At 39.4% G+C, this 23898-nt stretch overlaps 1 protein-coding gene across 3 annotated transcripts in view; it reads right to left on the reverse strand.

The window, feature by feature from the left end:
• The window catches only part of NFAT (nuclear factor of activated T cells 3), a 283391-nt gene that overhangs the window by 79488 nt on the left and 180005 nt on the right, over positions 1–23898 (reverse strand). For 2 of the 3 annotated variants that reach the window (XM_090369107.1, XM_090369109.1), the window contains exon 7: positions 9539–9727. In XM_090369107.1, coding sequence (XP_090225233.1) covers positions 9539–9727 — 189 coding nt within the window. The remainder of the gene's footprint in view (positions 1–9538; positions 9728–23898) is intronic. The other variant, XM_090369108.1, reaches the window with a different exon arrangement.

Raw genomic sequence — 23898 nt, forward strand, 5'->3', positions numbered from 1 at the left:
TTATGCACCAACATCGAGCCATGATGATGAAGAGGTTGAAGAAATGTACACTGAAATTGAGAGCCTTCTAGATGAGCAGAAAACCCACTATTATTATGGGCGACTTCAATGCTAAGGTTGGAAAAAGGCAAAACAGCGCAGAAAGAGGAACTATAGGAAATTTTGGAATTGGTGAAAGAAATAAAAGAGGTGAAAGACTTGTGGAATTTGCAGAATCTCAAGGAATGTCAGTAATGAACACTTTTTTCAAGAAAAGGGTGAACAGAAAGTGGACATGGAAGAGTCCAAATGGATTAACAACTAATGAAATCAACTTCATCCTCACTAACAGAAGATATATTTGTGAATGATGTTACCATCCTGAATAAGGTAAATGTTGGAAGTGATCACAGAATGGTAAGATGTACACTTGATATAGATGTAGGAAAGGAAAGGAAAAAACTGACTCGAGTAAATAATACAAAGGTCTTTGAAATAACAGAGGAGGAGAAAAAGCAGTATGTACTGGAACTTAAGAACAAGTTTGAGCTTCTGCAGACTGCTCAGGACCAAGATATCGACGAGGAATATTACAACTTTCTGAAAGTGATAAAGCCCAAGAAACCTATAGGGAAACAGAAATCCAAAGAAGAAAAAATTAGTCAAGAAACACTTGTCATGATGAACCAAAGACGACAAATGAAGAGCAAGAAAAACACTGACAGGGAGAAAATTGAGTATACTGAGTTATGCAAAGCCATTAGAAAGAGACTCAGAGAGGACATAAGAAGATTTAACACAAGAAAAGTAGAAAAAGCATTAAGGGAAAACAAAGGATTTAAATCAGCAGCCATGAGCAGTAATACAGAAAGACAAATGATACTGAAACTGAAGAATAGCGATGGTGTACTTATAAACAGCAGAGAAGGCATAATTCAAATAGCAGAAGACTACTATAGAGAATTATACAAGGAGCGAGGGAATGATACCAGCAGTGAGGAAGATGGATTGCAAAGTAGCAACACATACGACATACCCGATATTCTTCCTGATGAGGTAGAACATGCATTGAATAAAATGAAGAATCGGAAAGCCCCGGGGGAAGATGAAGTTACTGTAGAGTTGTTAAAATTGGGAGGAAGAGACATAACACAAAAACTGGCAAGGCTCTTCACAAAGTGCATTAGAAAAGGTGTGATGCCTAAGCAGTGGAATAATGCAATCATAGTTTTGCTGCATAAGAAAGGAGATAAATCAGAAATTGGAAATTATAGACCAATTAGCTTGTTATCCCATATTTACAAGTTGTTCACAAGGGTCATTACTAACAGATTAGAAAGAATACTTGATGAGAATCAACCAAAAGAGCAAGCTGGCTTTAGGACAGGATTCTCAACTATGGATCACCTTCACGTAATATCACAGCTAATGGAGAAAGCAAATGAATATAAAACACCATTATGCCTGGCATTTGTGGATTATGAAAAGGCATTTGACTTCATACAGCATAAGGCAATGTTTCGGGCACTGGAAAGACAAGGCATAGATACTCCATATATTATGATTTTGAAGAAAATATATGAGAGTGCTACATCCTTTATTAGACTAGACAAAGACAGTAGCAAATTTAAAATCGAGAAAGGAGTTCGACAAGGAGACACAATATCTCTGAAGCTGTTTACTGCTGCCCTTGAGGAAGCTTTCAGATGATTAGACTGGTCGCAGAAAGGAGTCAATGTGAATGGAGAGTACCTAAACCATTTACGATTTGCAGATGACATTGTGGTCATAAGCAACGATCCCAAAGAATTAGAGGAAAATCTTAATCAGTTATGCACAGTTAGTAAGGATTTTGGACTAAAGATGAATATGGCTAAAACAAAAGTAATGATGAACAAGTATGCCACGGAAAGGGAAATAATGATTGAAGGAGCAGTAATTGAAAAGGTGGAGTCATATACTTATCTGGGACAAGTTATTAGCTGTAATAATGATAAATGGCTGGAACTCAAGAGAAGAATAAATTTTGGATGGATAGCATTCAGGAAATATAGTCACATACTGAAGATCAATATCCCAGTTTGTCTGAAACGTAAAATAATGAATCAATGTATACTCCCCACCATGACTTATGGAAGTGAAACTTGGGCACTCACCAAAAGAATGGAAGAGAAGCTAAGAACTACACAGCGAAGAATGGAACGAATTATATTGGGAATCAGACTGTTAGATAAGAAGAGAAACACATGGATTAGGCAGCAAACTCAAGTAAAGGACATTCTTATCAAAACTAAAGAACTGAAATGGTCTTGGGCAGGACACATAGCTCGAAGACATGATGACAGATGGACTAAGAAAATAACAGAATGGTACCCAAGAGGAGCTAGAAGAAAACCTGGAAGACAAAGGCGGAGATGGATAGATGAAATTCATGAGTTTTTGAGTAGTAAATGGATGGCCAGTGCTCAAAACAGAAGGAACTGGAAAGTTGCTGGAGAGGCCTTCATCCTGCAGTGGATTGAAAATGGCTGATGATGATGATGATGATGTAAAGCCTAGTAGCTCCCAAGATTAATTCTTTGAATGCTTCCCATTTTGAATTTGCTGTTGGTAACATCATCAGTTGGTCCCACCGTATAGAATTTAAATACTGTCTCAGACCTCCGTAGTTGCCTTTACTTCAGCACAGTGTGATCGCTGCCACCTAGTGGTTCCTTTTTCTGCAGATTCTTAATGCACGAAAAATCACTACTGATAATCAGATCAAGAGTATTACTCCCTGTAGTTTTATCATTAAGACTTCCATCAACCTTTGCATCAGAAGGGTTAATTAGCAGAAATTCAGATATATGCAGAGAAATGTTCAATAGTTATTAGCAATTGTTAAGAGATTTTCAAATTAGTTAGACAAAAAAATAAAAAAATAAAATAAAATGTGAATTGTGGAATAAAACTAGGATTGTTTCAAATCACAAACACTTCTGAGATCGGATGGTGTGAATGCAGAAATATCAATTTGCTGCTATATAATTAATTTATTGAATTTACTCAGCATATAAATATGGTGAATGATTAAAACAGTACAGTATGTAAAAACAGAAAAAACATAAGGCTAATATATTTTTAAAGTTCTGTAACAATTGCAACGTTATGATAGCAAATCATGAAAAATAATTTAATTAAATTTATTTTAAAAGTTAATTTTGTACTTAACAAGGATTTGTACTTATCAATACAGTATGTTCATAATTTTGTTTTCACAATAAACCTTTATTAATCATCCATATTTTGATGGTCCTTTGAACAGGACCATCAAAATATGGATGATGAAGCCATTTGATGAAATGCACTTATTCCCAAGTTTCTGCCATTTTTCAAAAACATGGTGAAAGCCATTTTTTTTGACATGCATTTGAGAATCGCCTCCAATGTCTTTACAACTTCTACAACTAGAAACATTTTCCTTACAGCTCCTTCTTTAACTTTGGAAATAAAAAAAAAAAACTACAGGGTCAGGGCTGTAGGGCAGACGAGGAATACATTTGACATTAATGTTGGCTAATTACTCGAGGACAATATGAGCAATGTGAAGTCTCACACTATCATAACACAGGATCTACCCATCTGCGTGCAGTTGTGGTCGTTTGCAATGAACATTAGCCCACAAAGTGTGCAGTACAGTTCTGTAGTAGGGTCCTGTAACAGTTGTATGACATATGATGCAGTGTGGTTTAGTCTTAAATTCCACAGAGCAGTGAGAAATAGCAAGAAATACAGTTGTTCATGAAAAATTATGATAATTCTTCACTGAGCAGCCCTCATATTGGCAAATTGGGTACGAGGGTAGCCTGTGCGGACGAAGCTCTTTTACGCTCTTGGAACAGAGAAGTTTTTCCTGATTTATTTTCTGATTTATTAGCTTAAATTGTCATATTAACTTATTTCTAGAGTAGCTTTATATTCCTAGTTACGATACTTAGTTTAAAGTTTAACTTAGACAGAGATTTTGTAGGTATTACTTAGTATCGGTAACGGTATCAAATCCACGTGTTACAAATTGAACGAGAGGTCTTTTTTTTAACCAAATTTAGTCGATTTATTAATCAATTGTTATATTAAATTATCTTCTATAAGTAGATTATAGACCTAGTCAGGATCCTTAGTTTATTCTAAATTGAGATAGCGAGATTTGGAAGCTAATCAATACTTACGAGTCCGTAGAAGTACCGTTCGTGAATTCCCGCCATTTTTACACGATAGCATAAGCTTAGTGTAGTATAGTGCATAATATAATATTGTCAATTAATCAGTAAATCTATTAATCTTGATAAACTTTATTGTCAATTAAATTGTACTTTTAACTCTCTCTCTATATATATATATATATCTGATAATTAAAATAAATATGATATTTAAAATAAAAACATCAGCCAGTAGTACGGCAATAATGCAGAGCGAAACGAAACGCAAAAAAAAAATATAAAATAAACAAACAGGGAAGGGAAAGTAAAGATAATAGGACAAAAAGGTAGTCGATAATCCCCTGTATAATTTAGTCAATTAAGTCATTAAACCCAATTAATAAAAAGATGTAAATTTAAAATAATGCCACTTATAAATAATTTAGCGGTACCCCCCTCGAAGGTACCAGTTCCAAAAGACGTGAAATATCACCAAAAAAGGGTTAAAGAAACTACCAAAAACTAAAATATAAAAATGATAGACTCAGTCTATCATTTTTATATTTTAGTTCTTTGGTAGTTTGGTAGACTCAGTCTATAATTTTTATATTTTAGTTTTTGGTAGTTTCTTTAACCCTTTTTTGGTGATATTTCACGTCTTTTGGAACTGGTACCTTCGAGGGGGGTACCGCTAAATTATTTATAATTGGCATTATTTTAAATTTACATCTTTTTATTAATTGGGTTTAATGACTTAATTGACTAAATTATACAGGGGATTATCGACTACCTTTTTGTCCTATTATCTTTACTTTCCCTTCCCTGTTTGTTTATTTTATATTTTTTTTTTGCGTTTCGTTTCGCTCTGCATTATTGCCGTACTACTGGCTGATGTTTTTATTTTAAATATCATATTTATTTTAATTATCAGATATAATTAGGCATCATGTGGAGGATGTGCATTTGCTGCCTCTAATGATAGCTACATAGCCATATTTATTTATTTTTATTACTTTTGCCTAACTTTTACCTCACATAATATATATATATATATATATATATATATATAACGACTTAATCGTAACAAATAATTAATACATAACTATAGTGGTGCACGTGATACGGAAGTTATATAAAGGGAACGCGTAGAAAACACTAGATACCGAAAAAATAAATATAGCATTATAACTGTTTTTGGGATATAACTTAAGGATTTTAATTTTGTTTTGAAATTTTATTGAATTAAATCGGAATCATGACTCAGACCAGAGCAGCAAAGCAAAAGGCTCAAGCTAATGGGAGTGCTGTGGTTCGGGGGAGAACTGAGGGTGGCAGTTGCCCTCTGAATCACAGTCTTTTAAAATGCACTGTTTGCTTGATGTTTGCGGAGCAGTCAGGTACGGGACATGATACTGCCAAGGGGGATGTCTTTGTGTGTGCACGATGTAAGGAGTGCAAGGAAATCAGGCGACAACTCAGCGTTGTTATGGGCCTTTATGAGAGCTTGAAGGACAGGGTGGATGCCCTCGAAGGAAATAAATTGAGGGGCCCATGAAGCTCTCAGCCGCCCACATCAACGCCAGAGCTTGCACTTGGTCATCAGGCAACACAGAGGCAGCCCCCTAGGCAGAATGCGCTGGTCCCACAGGAACTAGTAGTTGTTGGTGACTCTATGTCAGGGAAGCGGGGAACATGCTTTGTAAAAAGGATAGGTGGAATAGGACCAGGGTATGTCTGCCAGGGGCAAAGGTTGATGACGTTGTAGAGCGGATATCATCTTTTAAGGGCACAAAAGGTGATATAGTTGTACACGTTGGCACAAATGATATTAAGAGTAGGAGACCGGCGGAATTACTTAGCAAGTACAGGTCACTGTTGAAAAAAAAAGCCGTGAATTAGAGTTGAATTTGAAAGTGTCTGCAATTCTGCCCAGACACGATAGGGAGTATATGATGAGAGCCTTGTTGATCAATTCGGCCCTGGAGGGATTGTGCAAGGCTCAAGGGGTAGAATTTTTTTCAGCCTGGACTGTACTTGTTAACAGGAGAGATTGCTTCTACAGGGATGGGATACACTTAAATAGAAAGGGTGCAAGAATTTTTGCTGATGCTGTCGAGGCAGAGTTAGGTGGGTCGGAAAACTGCTAGTTGGGGGGGGGGATACAAGGACTAATAGATTAACAGTAGCCACCGGCAGAGGTGGAAGTGATTCTTGCACTGCTTCTATTGAAATGAGCAGAAGCCTGAAAAACAAGATGCAGGATATTTCAGAGACTGCTGGGAGTCATTGCGGTACAAGTAAACACATGGGTTGTATTAGGGTAGCCAAGAATAGAAACAGGTGCATGTATACCTGCGTGTACACCAATGCTAGGAGTTTGGTAAATAAATTTGATGAATTTGAGGTATTGCTCAAAGGCAGATATTGTTGGGATATCAGAGACGTGGTGTCACACAGATATAAGGAATGCGGAACTGGAAATTGGGGAATACAATGTGTATAGAAAGGATAGACAGGACAGGAGGGGAAGAGGGGTTATGCTATTAGTTAAGAAACACAAAGTCCAAGGAAGTGAAGCCAGTCGACATTGATGGACAGGGCAGTGTCGAGTCAGTTTGGTGTGACATAAGCATAGGGAAATAAAAATTGAGAGTAGGAGTGTGCTATAGGCCTAATGACTCTGATGAGTATAATAAGATATTGTACAGGGAAATAGAGTGGGCCAGTAAATCAGAGAGTCTTATAATGGGGGATTTTAATTTCCCAGATATTGACTGGAATTTGTGGGTTGGTCACTCGCACACTAGCAAGGCTTTTGTGGATTTATTGGATGATTGTTTTCTACATCAGCATGTTTGTGAGGCAACAAGAGGGAGCAATACTCTTGATGTGATTATCAGTAGTGATTCTTCATGCATTAAGAATCTGCAGATAAATGAACCACTAGGTGGCAGTGATCACAGTGTGTTGAAGTGGGATTTACTCAAGGAGGTAACTACCATCAGAGGTAAAGGGAAGGGTTTTTGTTTTCGTAAAGGCGACTATGATGGTCTGAGACAGTATTTAAATTCTATACAGTGGGACCAACTGATGATGTTACTAACAGCAAACTCAAAATGGGAAGCATTCAAGGAACTAATCTTGGAGGCTACCAGGCTTTACATACCAACTAAGAAATATTGTTCAAGGTTTAGGCCTAAATGGTTGTCAGATGAACTAATGAGACATGTGGCAGAGAGAAAAATGCATGGGATACATACAAATTAATGGGTGACATGGAAGCCTATGATAGATATAAGTTGGTCTGTAACCAAGTCACAAAGGAGATTAGGCAGACAAAGGCAGACTACGAAAAATCCTTGGCAAAGGATGCAAAGAAAAACAGAAAAGAGTTCTTTACCTATTTAAACTCAAGAAGGAAAGGGATGAATCAGATTGGTCCACTGGATATTGATGGTTCAACAGTTGAGGATCCTGCTCAGGTGGCTAACAATCTAAACAAGTATTTTGCATCTACATTCACGCATGAGGAGTTATTCAGGAAGGAGAATGATGTAGGTAAAGTAAACATTGGCAGTGAGCTGGATGATTTTGTAATAACTGAGAGGAAAGTGGAGGAGAGATTGTTGAGGATAAACATAAAAAAGGCAGCTGGGGTGGATGGGATCTATCCAGTTATGTTAAAGGAGGCAGCAAAGTCAGTAAGCAAACCCCTGGCCATAATTATGAGAGCTTCTTTGGACTCAGGGGAGGTACCCATAGACTGGAGATGTGCAAATGTAACCCCAATTCACAAAGGAGGATCAAAGGCTGTCACAAGTAATTATAGACCTGTTAGTTTAACTTCTGTTCCAGGTAAATTAATGGAGGCACTGGTTAAAGAAGCACTGCAGGATCATCTAGACAAGAATTCAGTTATAGCTCAGACGCAGCATGGTTTTGTTAAGGGCAGGTCTTGCCTGACCAATTTGATTGGATACTATGATGTAGTCACAAAAGAACTAGATGCAGGGAATAACTTTGATATTATATATTTGGATCTTAGAAAGGCTTTCGATACTGTTGCACATGGAAGACTGCTGCACAAATTGGAGCAGTGTTGCATTGGAGGCAAATTGCTGCTATGGATAAGGGGATGGTTGAGTGGCAGACGACAGAGAGTGGTAATCAATGGACACTGCTCAACGTGGACTAATGTTATTAGTGGAGTTCCTCAGGGTTCAGTGTTGGGTCCGTTGTTGTTTTCGGTGTTTATGAATGATATTGATGATGGGATATCAAGTTTAATATCCAAGTCTGCAGATGATACAAAGGTTGGCAGGGTTGTTAAGGACACCACTGACGCTATGCTGCTGCAACAGGATCTGGAAAGGTTGAACAGATGGGCTGAGAGGTGGCAAATGAAGTTTAACATTGACAAATGTAAAGTACTACATATGGGAAACAGTAACCCCAGATCAACGTATCAACTCTGCGGTACTACACTGACAGTGGTGGAGAATGAAAAGGACCTGGGGGTAATTGTGCAGGCAGATATGAAGTTCTCTGAGCAGTGCAGACGAGCTGCAAGAGTAGCTCATGGTGTCTTGTCAATGATATACAGGAATTTTTCTAGCAGGGATAAGGAGGTGATTATTCCCTTGTATAAGGCAATGGTTAGGCCACATCTTGAGTACTGTACACAGGTCTGGAGGCCTCATTTCAAGAAGGATGTAGAGCTGCTGGAACGGGTACAGAGAAGGGCAACAAGATTAGTGAATGGAACAAAGGGTTGCTCTTACGAAGAAAGGCTTAAGTTTTGCAAATTACAGAGTCTGGAGACTAGGCACTGGCGAAAGGCTTTGAATGGTTTGAGCATGCTCAATACCACTGGGATTCTTCATCTTGCTCAGAATAATCAGCTCAGAGGGCATAAATTCAAATTGAGGAAGGACGGATGTCGGATAGATGTGCGGAAATTTGCCTTTGGCCAGCGGGTGGTTGGTTGGTGGAACCGACTTCCATCATTTGTTGTTGAAGTTGATAGCCTAAACAAATTTAAGGCTCAACTGGACAGGTATTTCGAGCGAACGGAGGGGTGAAATGGGAGTGGTGTGTGTGTTTTTTTTTTTTTTTTTTTTTTTGGCTGATGCTGAATAAGCTTTCTTTCTTGCATCATATGCCTCTACTAACTAATGCTAATGCTAATGCTAATATATTCACATGTGTAAAAATTTGTTTGTATTATAATTAGAAAAAACAACAAAACATCAAGGCAACCATGCACACATACTAAGAAAAGCAGTAAGTTTTTAAAAGAAAACCCTATATAAAAATATTTGACTTAAATTAGATAAAACAATATAAAAGTCTAGATGTTTCCACATAAGACTACATACCTCCTACACTTACAGCTGTCTGTGGTTGCAATGACTGGGTTGCAAGAACAGTAGTGTTACCAGCTGGAATAATTATGAAACGTGGAGAAGATTGTTGTTGGTCTTGTAAAACAGGAACATTTCTCAGAGAAGATAATATGGGCACTTGAGTCACTGTTGTTGATTCTGAAACTGGATGGTTAATGTCAGCTGCAAAAATTGAATGAGAAAAAAAAATTAGCAGGCAAAATTTGACAAAAGAAAATAGCGAACAATTATTTCAAATAAATGTTTTACAACTGTTGTGATCTTTAATGTGGGCAGAAAATGAAGCTGGAGATATGGATACCAGCTGATTGTAACATGCTATGTTCTCATTTCAAATGGCCTTAGCACATTTATTGGAAAACAAGATTTTAGGGTGGAATATGGAATGAAGGATTTCATCCCTACAAGGATAATTTCAATGATATGATCTGAACAAACATTGAGATCAGGTCATTTGCAACAGTAATCCAACCAAGGAAAAGGAGAATATAAATCACACAGATCATCTGATTTCATATTCTTGTAATGTCAAACAACATGAGACTGAAAATGGATAGAGCCAGTAGAGCCTCTATGAAATAGAGGCTCTACTGGAGAAGAGACTATTGAATGGTTGTTGGTGAGAAAAAGATCAAGAGTGGTGTGTGTGTGTGTGTGTGTGTGTGTGTGTGTGTGTGTGTGTGTGTGTGTGTGTGTGTGTGTGTGTGTGTGTTTCAGATTGTCTGCTATTCTGGTAAGTAAATGAACAAGCAGTGAAAGGTCATTAGTAACTGAAAAGCCTCGGTTTCTTGACCAGTTAGGTCTGAGAAGTCAACTACAAAACTGAAGCAAAATGGAATTGTGACGACTAAAATCACTAAGAAATGTTACCAAACTGTTGGAAAAGTTAGACTGGAGAAAGCAGAGTTTCGAAGAATGGAAGTCAAAGAGTTCTGCATAATTAATGGAGCTAGGAGAATGGTAAATACAACAGATGAATTTTTGACCAAATGGAGCAGGGAAAGATTAAATCCAGAGGAGATTCCAAATTAGGAAGGCTCTGACAAGGAATATTAGGGCAGACTACTCCTACAGAGAACAGAATCATGGAGTATACAGTTAGATCAACTGATAATTGAGACTCCATAAGAAGTAAGTGGGGTTTAGATAAATTGTAAGTGGAAATGGACATCGCCAAGACCACATATACTGTATTTGAGAAATGGATGAGGAAGTTTTTGGTTAACTTTTTTGATGCCATGTTTATTTTTAAACACAATTGTGAAAAATCCATTTTTTAAAATTAAAAATACATAAATTTTTATTATTATTTTTTTGAAAATAAAACACTTATGCAATAATTCATACATGCTTCCGACATTTTTTTACCTTCTCTTATTTGGCAGTTTTGAACATTATCGCCCTTGATTATCCCATTATCACTCTCTTAGGGGGGGGGGAATACACAGACTAATAGAGGACTAGTGGAGATATGGCGTCACTCAGACATTAAATGAGCTGTATTTGTAGGCTTTATGGCGCAAGGGCAGCAAAGGCCATAATGCACCTAACTATGGTGATATTAAATACATAGTTATATCTGAATAGATGTTATTCAAATTTATACTGCATTGTACAGTTTTATCTGTTTGAGGAAACCAAAAATTTCGGTTACATGTGGCGTGTCTGCTAGGAGGTTAGAAATGCTGAAAGAGGTGTTTGTCGTGGAAAATGAGGTAAACATAGCTTGTCGATCAGTATTGTATTTGGGGCAATCAATAAGCATATGCTGAACAGTGAGCTGAGTGTTGCACCCTGTGCACCGTGGTGGATCAGTGCCTGCAAGAAGATAGAGATGTGTCAGCTGCGTATGGCCTATTCGTAGTCAAGCTATTCTCATGTCTGTTCTCATGTGCACTCGACTTCCAAGGCTTGAGCTCTTTCTTTATATGGAGCAATTTGTTACCAACTTGATTTTGCCAGATGTTGCTATTGCTCAAGACTTTGCTTCTTTATAATTAACTTGAAATCAGAGAGTGGTATGCTAAAGGGTTGATCTACAGGAAGGACAGACAAGACAAGAGAGGTGGAGGGGTTATGCTATTAATTAAGAAGAATATTAAATCTAAGGCAGTGCATTCAATTGATTTGGGTGACAAGTGAGTCAGTGAGTTGAGTCAGTTTAGTCTGATATAAGCACTGGAAAAACAAAACTGAGAGGAGTGTATTATAGGCCTAATGATTGTGATGAGTACACCAAACAGCTACACAGGGAAATAGACAGAATTTATGGGTTGCTTACTCACACACTAGCAAGATTTTGTGGATTTCCTGGATGACTGTTTTCTATAGCAGCATGTGAGAGAGAGAGAGGCAACAAGAGGAAGCAATACTCTTAATCTAGTTATCAGCAGTGATTCTTCATGCATTAAGAATCTAATGGTAAAAGAACAACTGGGTGGCATTAATTGAAAGAATGGTTTACAATAGAATTTCATCCACAACCTTCCAACACATACCAATTGAACAAGCCGGATTCCGACCAGGCCGAAGCTGCTGCGATCAGGTACTGGCACTTACCAGCCATATCGAGAACGGATTCCAAGATAAGAAGAAGACCATTGCAGTCTTTGTGGACTTGACAACAGCTTATGACACAGTATGGCGACAAGGAATGATTCTGAAATTTTTGAAGATTATTCCTTGTAAGCCCCTCGCAATCCTACTTAACAATATGTTATGCAACAGAGTGTTTGAAGTACACTTAAACGGCAGAGTGAGCAAGCCCTATATATTAAATGATGGTTTACCACAAGGATCAGTTCTAGCCCCATTATTATTTAATATCTATACTGCAGATCTTCCAACAACTGCTTCTAGGAAATTCATGTACGCAGATGACATAGCCCTGACTGCCCAGTCTACTGACTTCAATGCAGCCGAAATTGTACTTAAAAAGGATCTTCATAACCTGAATAAATATTTTCACACATGGCGACTTAAACCTAATTTAAATAAAAACCGAAGTTAGCTGTTTTTCATCTGGATAATCATAGGGCTAACTATATGCCACAAGTGGAATATAAAGGGTCAACGACTGAAACACAACCCTTTCCCAAAATATCTGGGAATTATAATGGACCGAACACTGACGTATAAACAACACCTTTGTAATATTGCAGCAAAGATAAAAACTAGGAATAACATCTTGCATAAACTCAGTGGAACAGGCTGGGGAGCAAACGCAACGGTGCTACGAACATCAGCCCTTGCCCTAGTCTACTCAGTTGCAGAATATTGTTGCCCCGTATGGCTTAATAGTGCACACTCTGTAAAAGTTGATATCCAACTGAATGACACAATGAGGACAATATCAGGCACCATTAAATCGACACCTTTAAAATGGCTACCAGTGTTATCTAACATCTATCCCCCTCATATAAGAAGAGAAATAGCCTTGCTGAAAGAATGGCAGAAATGTCAAAGAAATCCTCACTTGCCCATACATCAGGATTGCAACCCCCAGAAGCCGGAGAGATTGAAGTCTAGGTACCCCTCATGGAAGCTAGGCGAGAAACTTATCAAGTCACATTTTAATGCTGACCAGACCTGGCGCGAAGACTGGACTACTTCAAATCCCGACCACCTGAGCTCAGTCAGTGATCCATGCAGAGCTGTTCCAGGTTTCAACTTACCAAGAAAGGAATGGACATCCCTGAACAGAATCCGAACAAATCACGGAAGATGCAAGTTTTTGGCTGCATAAGTGGGGAAAAACTGAAAACCCATTCTGCGACTGTGACAAACGTGCCCCAGACCATCCAGCATGTCATCTCGGAGTGGCCAAAGAGGAGATTTGAAGGCTCCATCCAAGATCTACATAGTGTTACTGATGATGCTATTAAGTGGCTGAATAAAACTGGACATTACATTTTAATTCATCAAATGTTACTTATAATTTTTTTCTGTAAATATTGTTTTTAGGCTTATTGTAATTTATTTATTTTTTTGACATTGTTACAAATGTATCCTCATTTTTTTTGCCATACGAAATAATAATAATAACTGGGTGTGTGGCAGCAATCACAGTGTACTAATGTGGAATTTAATTAAAGACATAACTACTGTCAAGGGTAAAGGGAAGAGCTTTTGCTTTCGTAAGGGTGACTACAGAGGTGTCAGACAGCTTTTAAATTGTATGCAGTGCGACAACTGATGATGTTACCAAAAAGCAAATTCAAAATGGGAGATATTCAGGGAAAGTAATCAAAGAAGCTACTAGTTTTTTCATACCAACAAAGGAATACTGTTCAAGGCTTACACCTAAATGGATGTCAGATGAACTATTAAAACCCGTGGTGCAGAAGAAAAGTGCATGTATATTACAAAAGCAATATTTTTAGTTATGGAAGATATAAATTAGTCTGTAATCAAGTCAGAAAGGAGGTTAGGCATGCTAAGGCAGATTATGAGAAGTCTCTGCCAAAGGATGCAAAGAACAACAGCAAAGACTTCTATGCTTATATTAACAGTAGAAGGAAGGGTTCAAATCACATTGAACACCCTTGATGACACTACTCAGGTTGTGGACAAATTGAATAAGTATTTTGCATCTACATTCACACATGAGGAATTGTTTAGGGAAGGGGATGCCATAAGTTTATCAAACTCTAACAAGGAGTAAATGACTTTTTGATAACTCAAAGGAACCTAGGGTAGATGGAATCAATCCAGTTTATATTAAGGGAGACAATAAAGGAGATAATCAAACCCAAAGCCATAATTATGAGAGCATCCTTGGATTCAGAAGAGGTCCCTGTGGATTGGAGATGTGCAAATGTATCCCCAATTCATAAAGGGGAAATCAAAGGATGACATGAGTAATTACAGTCTTGTTAGCTTAACGTATGTTGGAGTCACTGGTTAAAGAAGTAACACCACCATTTGGACAGGCATGTAATTATATGGCAAGAGAATGGAAGCAGAATGGATTTGTCAACGAACAGTCTTGTCTAAACCAATCTGATAGGTTACTACTATGATGTATTCACCAAGGAACTGGATGCAAAAAATAATTTTGATATCATATACTGGCATACCCACACTTACGATATGTTAGGTTCCAGACCACAATCGTAACTCAAAGCAATACCTTTTTTTTTCCGCTTCACTTATCTATGCATATACTGCACTGAAATCATACACGGGCATAACTTATGTAAATAATGCACTTAAAACTAAAATAAACACTGTAGGCCTTATTTTGAGAAATAGGGTGAGCATAGGGTGAGTTGTTGGTGACTCTATTGTCAGGGAAACGGGGAACATGCTTTGTAAAAAGGATAGGTGGAACAGGACCAGGGTATGTCTGCCAGGGGCAAAGGTTGATGATGATGTTGTAGAGCAGATATCATCTTTTAAGGGCACAAAAGGTGATATAGTTGTACATGTTGGCACTAATGACATTAAGAGTAGGAGACCAGCGGAATTACTTAACAAGTACAGGTCACTGTTGAAAAAAAGCCGTGAAGTAGGGTTAAATTTGAAAGTGTCTGCAATTCTGCCCAGACACGATAGGAGGGAGTATATGATGAGAGCCTTGTCGATCAATTCGGCCCTGGAAAGATTGTGCAAGGCTCAAGGGGTAGAATTTTTTTCAGCCTGGAATGTACTTGTTAACAGGAGAGATTGCTTCTACAGGGATGGGATACACTTAAATAGAAAGGGTGCAAGAATATTTGCTGATGCTATCGAGGCAGTGTTAGGTGGGTCGGAAAACTGCTAGCTTGGGGGGAGACAAAGACTAATGGATTAACAGTAGCCACTGGCAGAGGTGAAAGAGATTCTTGCACTGCTTCTATTGGAATGAGCAGAAGCCTGAAAAACAAGATGCAGGATATTTCAGAGACTGCTGGAAGTCATTGTGATACAAGTAAACACATGGGTTGTGTTAAGGTAGCTAAGAATAGAAACAATTGGTGCAGGTATACTTGCGTGTACACCAATGCTAGGAGTTTAGTAAATAAATTTGATGAATTTGAGGTATTGCTCAAAACATCAAAGGCAGATATTGTTGGGATATCAGAGACGTGGTGTCACACAGATATAAGGAATGCAGAACTGGAATTTGGGGAGTACAATGTGTATAGAAAGGATAGACAGGACAGGAGGGGAGGAGGGGTTATGCTTTTAGTTAAAAAACACATAAAATCCAAGGAAGTGAAGCCAGTCGACATTGATGGACAGGGCAGTGTCGAGTCAGTTTGGTGTGACATAAGCATAGGTAAATCAAAATTGAGAGTAGGAGTGTGCTATAGGCCTAATGACTCTGATGAGTATAATAAGATACTGTACAGGGAAATAGAATGGACCAGTAAATCAGAGAGTCTTATAATGGGGGATTTTAATTTCCCAGATATTGACTGGAATTTGTGGGTTGGTCACTCACACACTAGCAGGGCTTTTGTGGATTTATTGGATGATTGTTTTCTACACCAGCATGTTCGGGAGGCAACTAGAGGGAGTAATACTCTTGATCTGATTATCAGTAGTGATTCTTCATGCATTAGGAATCTGCAGATAAAGGAACCACTGGGTGGCAGTGATCACAGTGTGCTGAAGTGGGATTTACTCAAGGAGGTAACTACCATCAGAGGCAAAGGGAAGGGTTTTTGCTTTCGTAAAGGCGACTATGATGGTCTGAGACAGTATTTAAATTCTATACAGTGGGACCAACTGATGATGTTACCAACAGCAAATTCAAAATGGGAAGCATTCAAGGAACTAATCTTGGAAGCTACCAGGCTTTACATACCAACCAAGAAATTTTGTTCAAGGTTCAGGCCTAAATGGTTGTCAGATGAACTAATGAGACATATGGCAGAGAAGAAAAATGCATGGGATACATACAAATTAATGGGTGACATGGAAGCCTATGATAGATATAAGTTAGTCTGTAACCAAGTCACAAAGGAGATTAGGCAGGCAAAGGCAGATTATGAGAAATCCTTGGCAAAGGACGCAAAGAAAAACAGAAAAGAGTTCTTTACCTATTTAAACTCAAGAAGGAAAGGGATGAATCAGATTGGTCCACTGGATGTTGATGGTTCAACAGTTGAGGATCCTGCTCAGGTGGCTAACAATCTAAATGAGTATTTTGCATCTACATTCACACATGAGGAGTTATTCAGGAAGGGGAATGTCGTAGGTGAAGTAAACATTGGCAGTGAACTAGATTATTTTCTAATAACTGAGAGGAAAGTGGAGGAGAAATTGCTGAGGATAAACATAAAAAAGGCACCAGGAGTGGATGGGATCTATCCAGTTATATTAAAGGAGGCAGCAAAGGAAGTAAGCAAACCCCTAGCCATAATTATGAGAGCTTCTTTGGACTCAGGGGAGGTACCCATGGACTGGAGATGTGCAAATGTAACCCCAATTCACAAAGGAGGATCAAAGGCTGACACAAGTAATTATAGACCTGTTAGTTTAACTTCGGTTCCAGGAAAATTAATGGAGGCACTGGTTAAAGAAGCACTGCAGGATCATCTGGACAAGAATTCAGTTATAGCTCAGACACAGCATGGTTTTGTTAAGGGCAGGTCTTGTCTGACCAATTTGATTGGATACTATGATGTAGTCACAAAAGAACTGGATGCAGGGAATAACTTTGATATTATATATTTGGATCTTAGAAAGGCTTTTGATACTGTTGCGCATGGAAGACTGCTGCACAAATTGGAGAAGTGTGGCATTGGAGGCAAATTGCTGCTATGGATAAAGGGATGGTTGAGTGGCAGAAGACAGAGAGTGGTAATCAATGGACACTGCTCAACGTGGACTAATGTTATTAGTGGAGTTCCTCACGGTTCAGTGTTGGGTCCATTGTTGTTTTCTGTATTTATAAATGATATTGATGATGGTGTATCAGGCTTAATGTCCAAGTTTGCAGACGATACCAAGGTTGGCAGGGTTGTTAAGGACACTACTGATACTATGCTGCTGCAACAGGATCTGGAAAGGTTGAGCAGATGGGCTGAGAGGTGGCAAATGAAGTTTAACATTGACAAATGTAAAGTACTACATATGGGAAACAGTAACCCCAGATCAACGTATCAACTCTGTGGTACTATGCTGACAGTGGTAGAGAATGAAAAGGACCTGGGGGTAATTGTGCAGGCAGATATGAAGTTCTCTGAGCAGTGCAGACGAGCTGCAAGAGTAGCTCATGGTGTCTTGTCAATGATATACAGGAATTTTTCTAGCAGGGATAAGGATGTGATTATTCCCTTGTATAAGGCATTGGTCAGGCCACGCCTTGAGTACTGTATACAGGTCTGGAGGCCTCATTTCAAGAAGGATGTAGAGCTGCTGGAACGAGTACAGAGAAGGGCAACAAGATTAGTGAATGGAACAAAGGGTTGCTCTTACGAAGAAAGGCTTAAGTTTTGCAAATTACAGAGCCTGGAGACTAGGCATCGGCGAGGTGATCTGATAGAGGTGTATAAGGCTTTGAATGGCTTGAGCATGCTCAATGCCGATGGGATTCTTCCTCTTGCTCAGAATAATCACCTGAGAGGGCATAAATTCAAATTGAGGAAGGACGGATGTCGGATAGATGTGCGGAAATTTGCCTTTAGCCAGCAGGCAGTTGGTTTGTGGAATAGACTGCCATCGCTTGTTGTTGAAGTTGATAGCCTAAATAAGTTTAAGGCTCAGCTGGACAGGTATTTAGAACGAACGGAGGGGTGAAATGGGAGTAGTGGTTGTTTTTTTTTTTTTTTGGCTGATGCTGAATAAGCTTGCTTTCTTGCATCATATGCCTCTACTAATGCTAATACTAATCACTGGATAGTAGGCCTAGATACAGTACTCAGTACAGACAGTAGTACAGTAATGTAAATAATGTACAGTACACTTGGCTTTCCTTTAATGTAGTCTTCTTTTTCTTACTAGGGCTGGCAGATGTAAAATAGAGAAACAAAAATTTATTGGAGGATGTCTGAAGGGGAGGGTATATCTTCATAAGTAGAATCATCAAGGGCTACATACTTTCGTGCAGATTTGGATGGACTTCTTGAAGCAGTAATAGGCTTTGGGTTGATGTTAATGGTCTGGCTGGACTTTTGGTGGATGTTGATAGTCGAATAGGACTTTCAGTGGGAGCTAGTATTTCTTTGAAGTACCTATCTAAAGAGGTTTGCATGCTAGACTGCCTTTTCTTTTCCCTGTATATCTCGATGTAACAGACATAATCCCTTACAAGGTTAGCATTGACTTTTGAACTTCTTTCAAAGTCCCTATCATGCTTTTCTAAAAGGGCCATGCCAATTTCAAAATGCTGGACAGCTTCTGATAGAATTTTTATGGTTAGCCCTTCAGACTCAGAGCTTGATATGTCTTCATCTTCCCTATTCTCACAAAGTGCAAGGATATCTTCATTGCTTAGAAGCTTAGAATATGACTCCAGAAGTTCAGCTACATCTTCTGGCTCAACTTCCAGTTCTAATTGCCTTGCCATCTGTACAATGTTATCCGTTACATCCGGAACAGGATTTTCAAATCCTTCAATGTCATCAAGCAACTGTGGGCATAACTTTTTCCAGTCCCCCTGCAGTGTTGTTATCTTCACATCATTCCAAGCATCTCGTATAGTCTCTATACAATCCAAGATGTTGAAGCCTTTCCAAAATTTCTTGACAACTTCTTGCCCACTTCCTTTTTCTAAGTCAATTGTTGTAATGCACTTGGTGAAGTTTCTTCTTAAATAATACAGTTTGAAAGCAGCAATGACACACCAATCCATGGATTGGAGAAATGAGGTCGTATTTGGTGGTAAGAATATCATTCAAATGTTAGGGTTCAAATCATCTAACATTCAAGGGTGTCCAGGTGCATTGTCTAGAAGGAAAATAATTTTAAATGGGATGTTATTGTCTTTACCCGCAGGGCTCTGTGCTTGGACCTCTCCTCTGGAACTGTGTGCTGGATGAATTTCTGTCCATGGATCTGGGGGGTGTCCGAGCGCAGGCATTTGCAGATGATCTCGCCTTACTCATAGCTGGAAACTCCAGGGTGCAGACTGAAACTGCAGCCAACAATGCCCTGACTGTTCTGCAACACTGGACCAAGCTACACCATCTACAAATATCACCGATCAAAACTCAGTCCATCTTGCTAAAAGGACACCTTGCCCCAACGAGACCGCCGCTAATCAAAATACAGGACAAAACCATTAAACTAATGACCGAGCTAAAATACCTGGGCATCACCCTGGACAGAAGCCTCACATTCCTACCACACCTAAAAAATCTACAGAAAAAAATGAAAACATACGCATCGACAATAAATAGAGTGGCAAGAAAAGACTGGGCACTGAAGAGGTGTACCCTTGCCCTCTTATACAAAGCTGTATTCATCCCTGCAGTGACTTATGCCTCTGGAGTCTGGTACAACAAAGCCACAACTGTGGTAAATTCTAGAAAGCTTCTCACCATCCAAAGACCAGCGCTACTCAACATGACAAGAGCTTGCCACACAGTCTCCACCCCAGCACTACAAGTGATGACAGGAGGCCTGCCCCTTGACTTAGAGGTGGTTCGAGCAGGAATGAATTTCCAGCTTGGTCAGGGCAAAAGAACCACATACAAAGAGTTCACCACAGATCCTGCAAGCAACAGAGTAAATGAAAATAAGTGGCTTCTAGCTTACCTCCATGGGATATGGCGACAACGCTGGTCCCAAACAAAAAAGGGACAAATAACAAAAAAATTCATCCCTGAGATAAATAGTCTACCCAATGCTACTGGCTTGATTTTCTCCAGGTCTTCATGTTACATAGCTGATGACAGAACATGGCACCATCAGAAGTAAACTGGCCACCTTCCAACTAGTGGGCAACCCCCTGTGTGCTTTCGTGTCCCCTGAGACCTGGGACCACATGGTGTACGAATGCTAACACTACAAGGATCTCAGATTATCACCAAGATTCAATTCAAACAGAGAAATAATGAACACCACTTTCTGGAGAGTGCCAAGACTTACAGAGCCTTCTCAGACTTTGCCAAAGCCGTATATGCTAAGCGACGGACTTTACCACAACCAACAAACCCCAACTAGGAAAGTGGCAAGATAAATGACTACAAAAGATAAATGACAACAAAATGACACAACCACACTAGGGGAAGAATGAATTGGGACCCTAAGGTCTTATCACCCCACAAGTCAAGAAAACCTAAGCTCTCCATAAAGCGACCACCTTCTGCGACAAACAGGAAAATCACAAGTTTGTGACCTCGAAACACCTAGAGAAACAGCAACCACAAACAGCTTCCTCTCAACCCAACAGTTGACTCAACAACCACAACTGACCACAAGAATTAGTGACAACCGGCGCTGCACACCTGACTTAAACCAGACATGAGACAAAAGGTAATTGATCCCAAGGAAAGGACAATCATACTTGAGCAAACACATGGATGTGACAAACTTATCAGCACCACAAGGAAAGGACAACCAAGCTATTGGAGCAAAGACCAGGACAGCAGCTGATCGCTGCCTAAGCCATACGGCGACTCAGGCTGGACACCTAGCCCAGCCTGCTTCCAACCCCTATCCATGGCAGGGAGAAGTAACTTTTCTGCACCTCCCTCACCTGCCATCTAACTTTCCTCTGGTGTGGCATGGGCATGCCACACTGCCTAGCAGGAGTCATCTTTTCTATCGACCCCATACTTCTAGTTCTAACCCCCCATTCTTCTGCGTCCCCTCCCTCCCACTATTATCTTTCATCTAGCGTATAGCCTCACACGTCTAAATTTAATAACATCAAAATTTTGCCCGACCTATTAGGCCTTTTAACACATCTCTCTAGCATTCAACCCCAACCAGCGATTTCTTAACAGCAATCCCATTAAGCATTAATATCAAATGAATGAAATTTTTTTTTTTTTTAGGTTGTTGTTGCTCACCAGGAGCATTAGCAACTAAGGCCATATTGCTCCGGGGATATGCGGTGGTCATTCCCTGACCTTTCCGCATCCTCCATAGCACTGCTGCTCCTGCCCACCTGGCTATGGAGGCACTTTTTTTTTTTTTTTTTAGGTTCTAGCCACTGAAATCCCATGAAACTAGGTGGCAGGACCTTCCAAAGCAACTTGTTGTGATATTGGACACACCCGGCTAGCCTCCATGTGGCGAGGTATGGGCAATGTCGGGCCGCACTATTATTTTTAGTTATTTTTAATTTAATCACACCAAAACAGTAAAATGCAAGTTATAAACAGTTTAATATTCACTTAAACACAGAGCATACGTAAACGAGATGCAAAGCAAAACGTGTTTGTAAACAAACTGACTACAGCGATGCCGGGTGGAAGGCCGATGTATGCGGCAGTGTCATGTTGCTAAGGTGTCAGAACTGTGAAGCAAGTGTCTCAAGTCAGGGTAAGGTGGCAATTGAAAAGTGTCATAAATACAAAGCGTCGCAAGTCATAGTATGGCTGTACTTAGATTTCAGGAAGGCTTTTGATACTGTTGCACATAAATACTGTTGACATTCAGCTTACTCAATCTATTGAAGGCTTTAAACACCTAAAATCAGATCTTTGAGCAGGTGCCTGGTTTCCAACACTGCAGTTTGCAGAACTGAAGCCGTTCTAGGTAAGAGCACCCTTTTGTTCCCTTCACCAATCTGGTTGTCCTTCTCTGCATCTCTTCTAGCAGATTTACATCCTTCTTAAAGTGAGGACTCCAGACCTGTATACAGTACTAAAGATGCACCCTAACCACGGCCTTATACAAAGGGATCATTACCTCCTTATCCCTGCTAGCAAAGTTTTTGTATATCATTCACAAACCACATGAGCCATCCTGGCAGCATGTCTGCACTGCTCAGAGAATTTCATGTCTGACTGCATAATTACCTCCAGGTCTTTTTCATCTTTTTCATTCTCCACTACCCCAAGTATAGTACTTTGCATTTTCAAAGTTAAACTTGAACTGCCATTTCTCAGCCCATCAACCCAATTTTCCTATATCTTGTAGCAGTAGCTTGCCATGATGACTGTCATTAACCATCCTGTCAACCTTTGTATCATCTGCAAACTTAGACATTAAGCCTGATATATCTTCATCAATATCATTTATAAATATTGAAAACAACAATGTACCCAGCACTGAACCCTGGGGAACTCCACTAATAACATTAGTCGACAAAGAGCAGCGCCCCTTGATAACCACTCCGTCTTCTTACACTTAACCATCCCTTAATCCATAGCAGTAACCTACCCGTAATGCCACATTGCTCCTGCCAGTTTATACAGCAGTCTGATATGTGCAACAGTATCAAAAGCCTTCCTGAGATCTAAGTATATGATGTCAAAATTATTTTTTGCAACCAGTTCCTTGGTCGCTTAATCATAGTAACCTATCAGATTGGTTAGACAAGACCACCTCTTAAAGAATCCAAGTTGTGATTGCAATATAATTGCATGCCTGTACAGACGGTCCTGCATTACTTCTTTAACCAGTGATCACATTATTTTCCCCGGAACGGATGTTAACAGGTCTGTAACTACTCCTGTCGCCTTTTGATCCTCCTTTATGAAATGGAGATATATTTGCACTTCTGTAGTCCATAGGGACCTTCACTGAATCCAAGGATGCTCTCATAATTATGACTAAAGGTTTGTTACCTCCTTTGCTGCCTCCCTTAATACAACTGGATAGATTCCATCCCTCCCAGGTGCCTTTTTATGTCCATTTTCAAAAACTGTTCTTCCACTTTTCTTTCAGTTATCAAAGTCATTTAATCCTTGCTAGAATTTGATAAATTTCTGGCATCCCTTCCCTAAAGAATTTCTCATGTGTAAATGTAGATGCAAAAATACCTATTTAATTTGTCCACAACCTGAGTAGGTTCATCAAACAGTTCAGTTAACCCTAGTCATCAAGTGGATCAATGTGATTGAAACGCTTCCTTCTACTGTTAATATAAGCATAGAAGTCTTTGCATTCTTTGGCTGAGACATCATAATCTGCCTTAGCTTGCCTAAGGCATGGAAGAACATCACAGAGCAAGTCCGAAACCCTGCGGCACCTACAGCAGCATACTGGTTGCGTGGCCAACCGCCTCCCCCAGCTGCCAGCTAAGGACCGAAGAAGAAGAAGCTTGCCTAACCTCCTTTCTGACTTGATTACAGACTAATTTATATCTACCATAGGCTTCTGTATCACCTGATAATTGACATGCATCCCATGCACTTTTCTTCTGCACCATGGGTTTCAATAGTTCATCTGACATCCATTTAGCTCTAAATGGATGTCAGATGAACAGTATTTCTTTGTTGGTTTCA

This window comes from Mastigoproctus giganteus, chromosome 2 (assembly GCF_048544385.1).
Source record: "Mastigoproctus giganteus isolate SK-2022 chromosome 2, ASM4854438v1, whole genome shotgun sequence".
NCBI lineage: Eukaryota > Metazoa > Arthropoda > Arachnida > Uropygi > Thelyphonidae > Mastigoproctus > Mastigoproctus giganteus.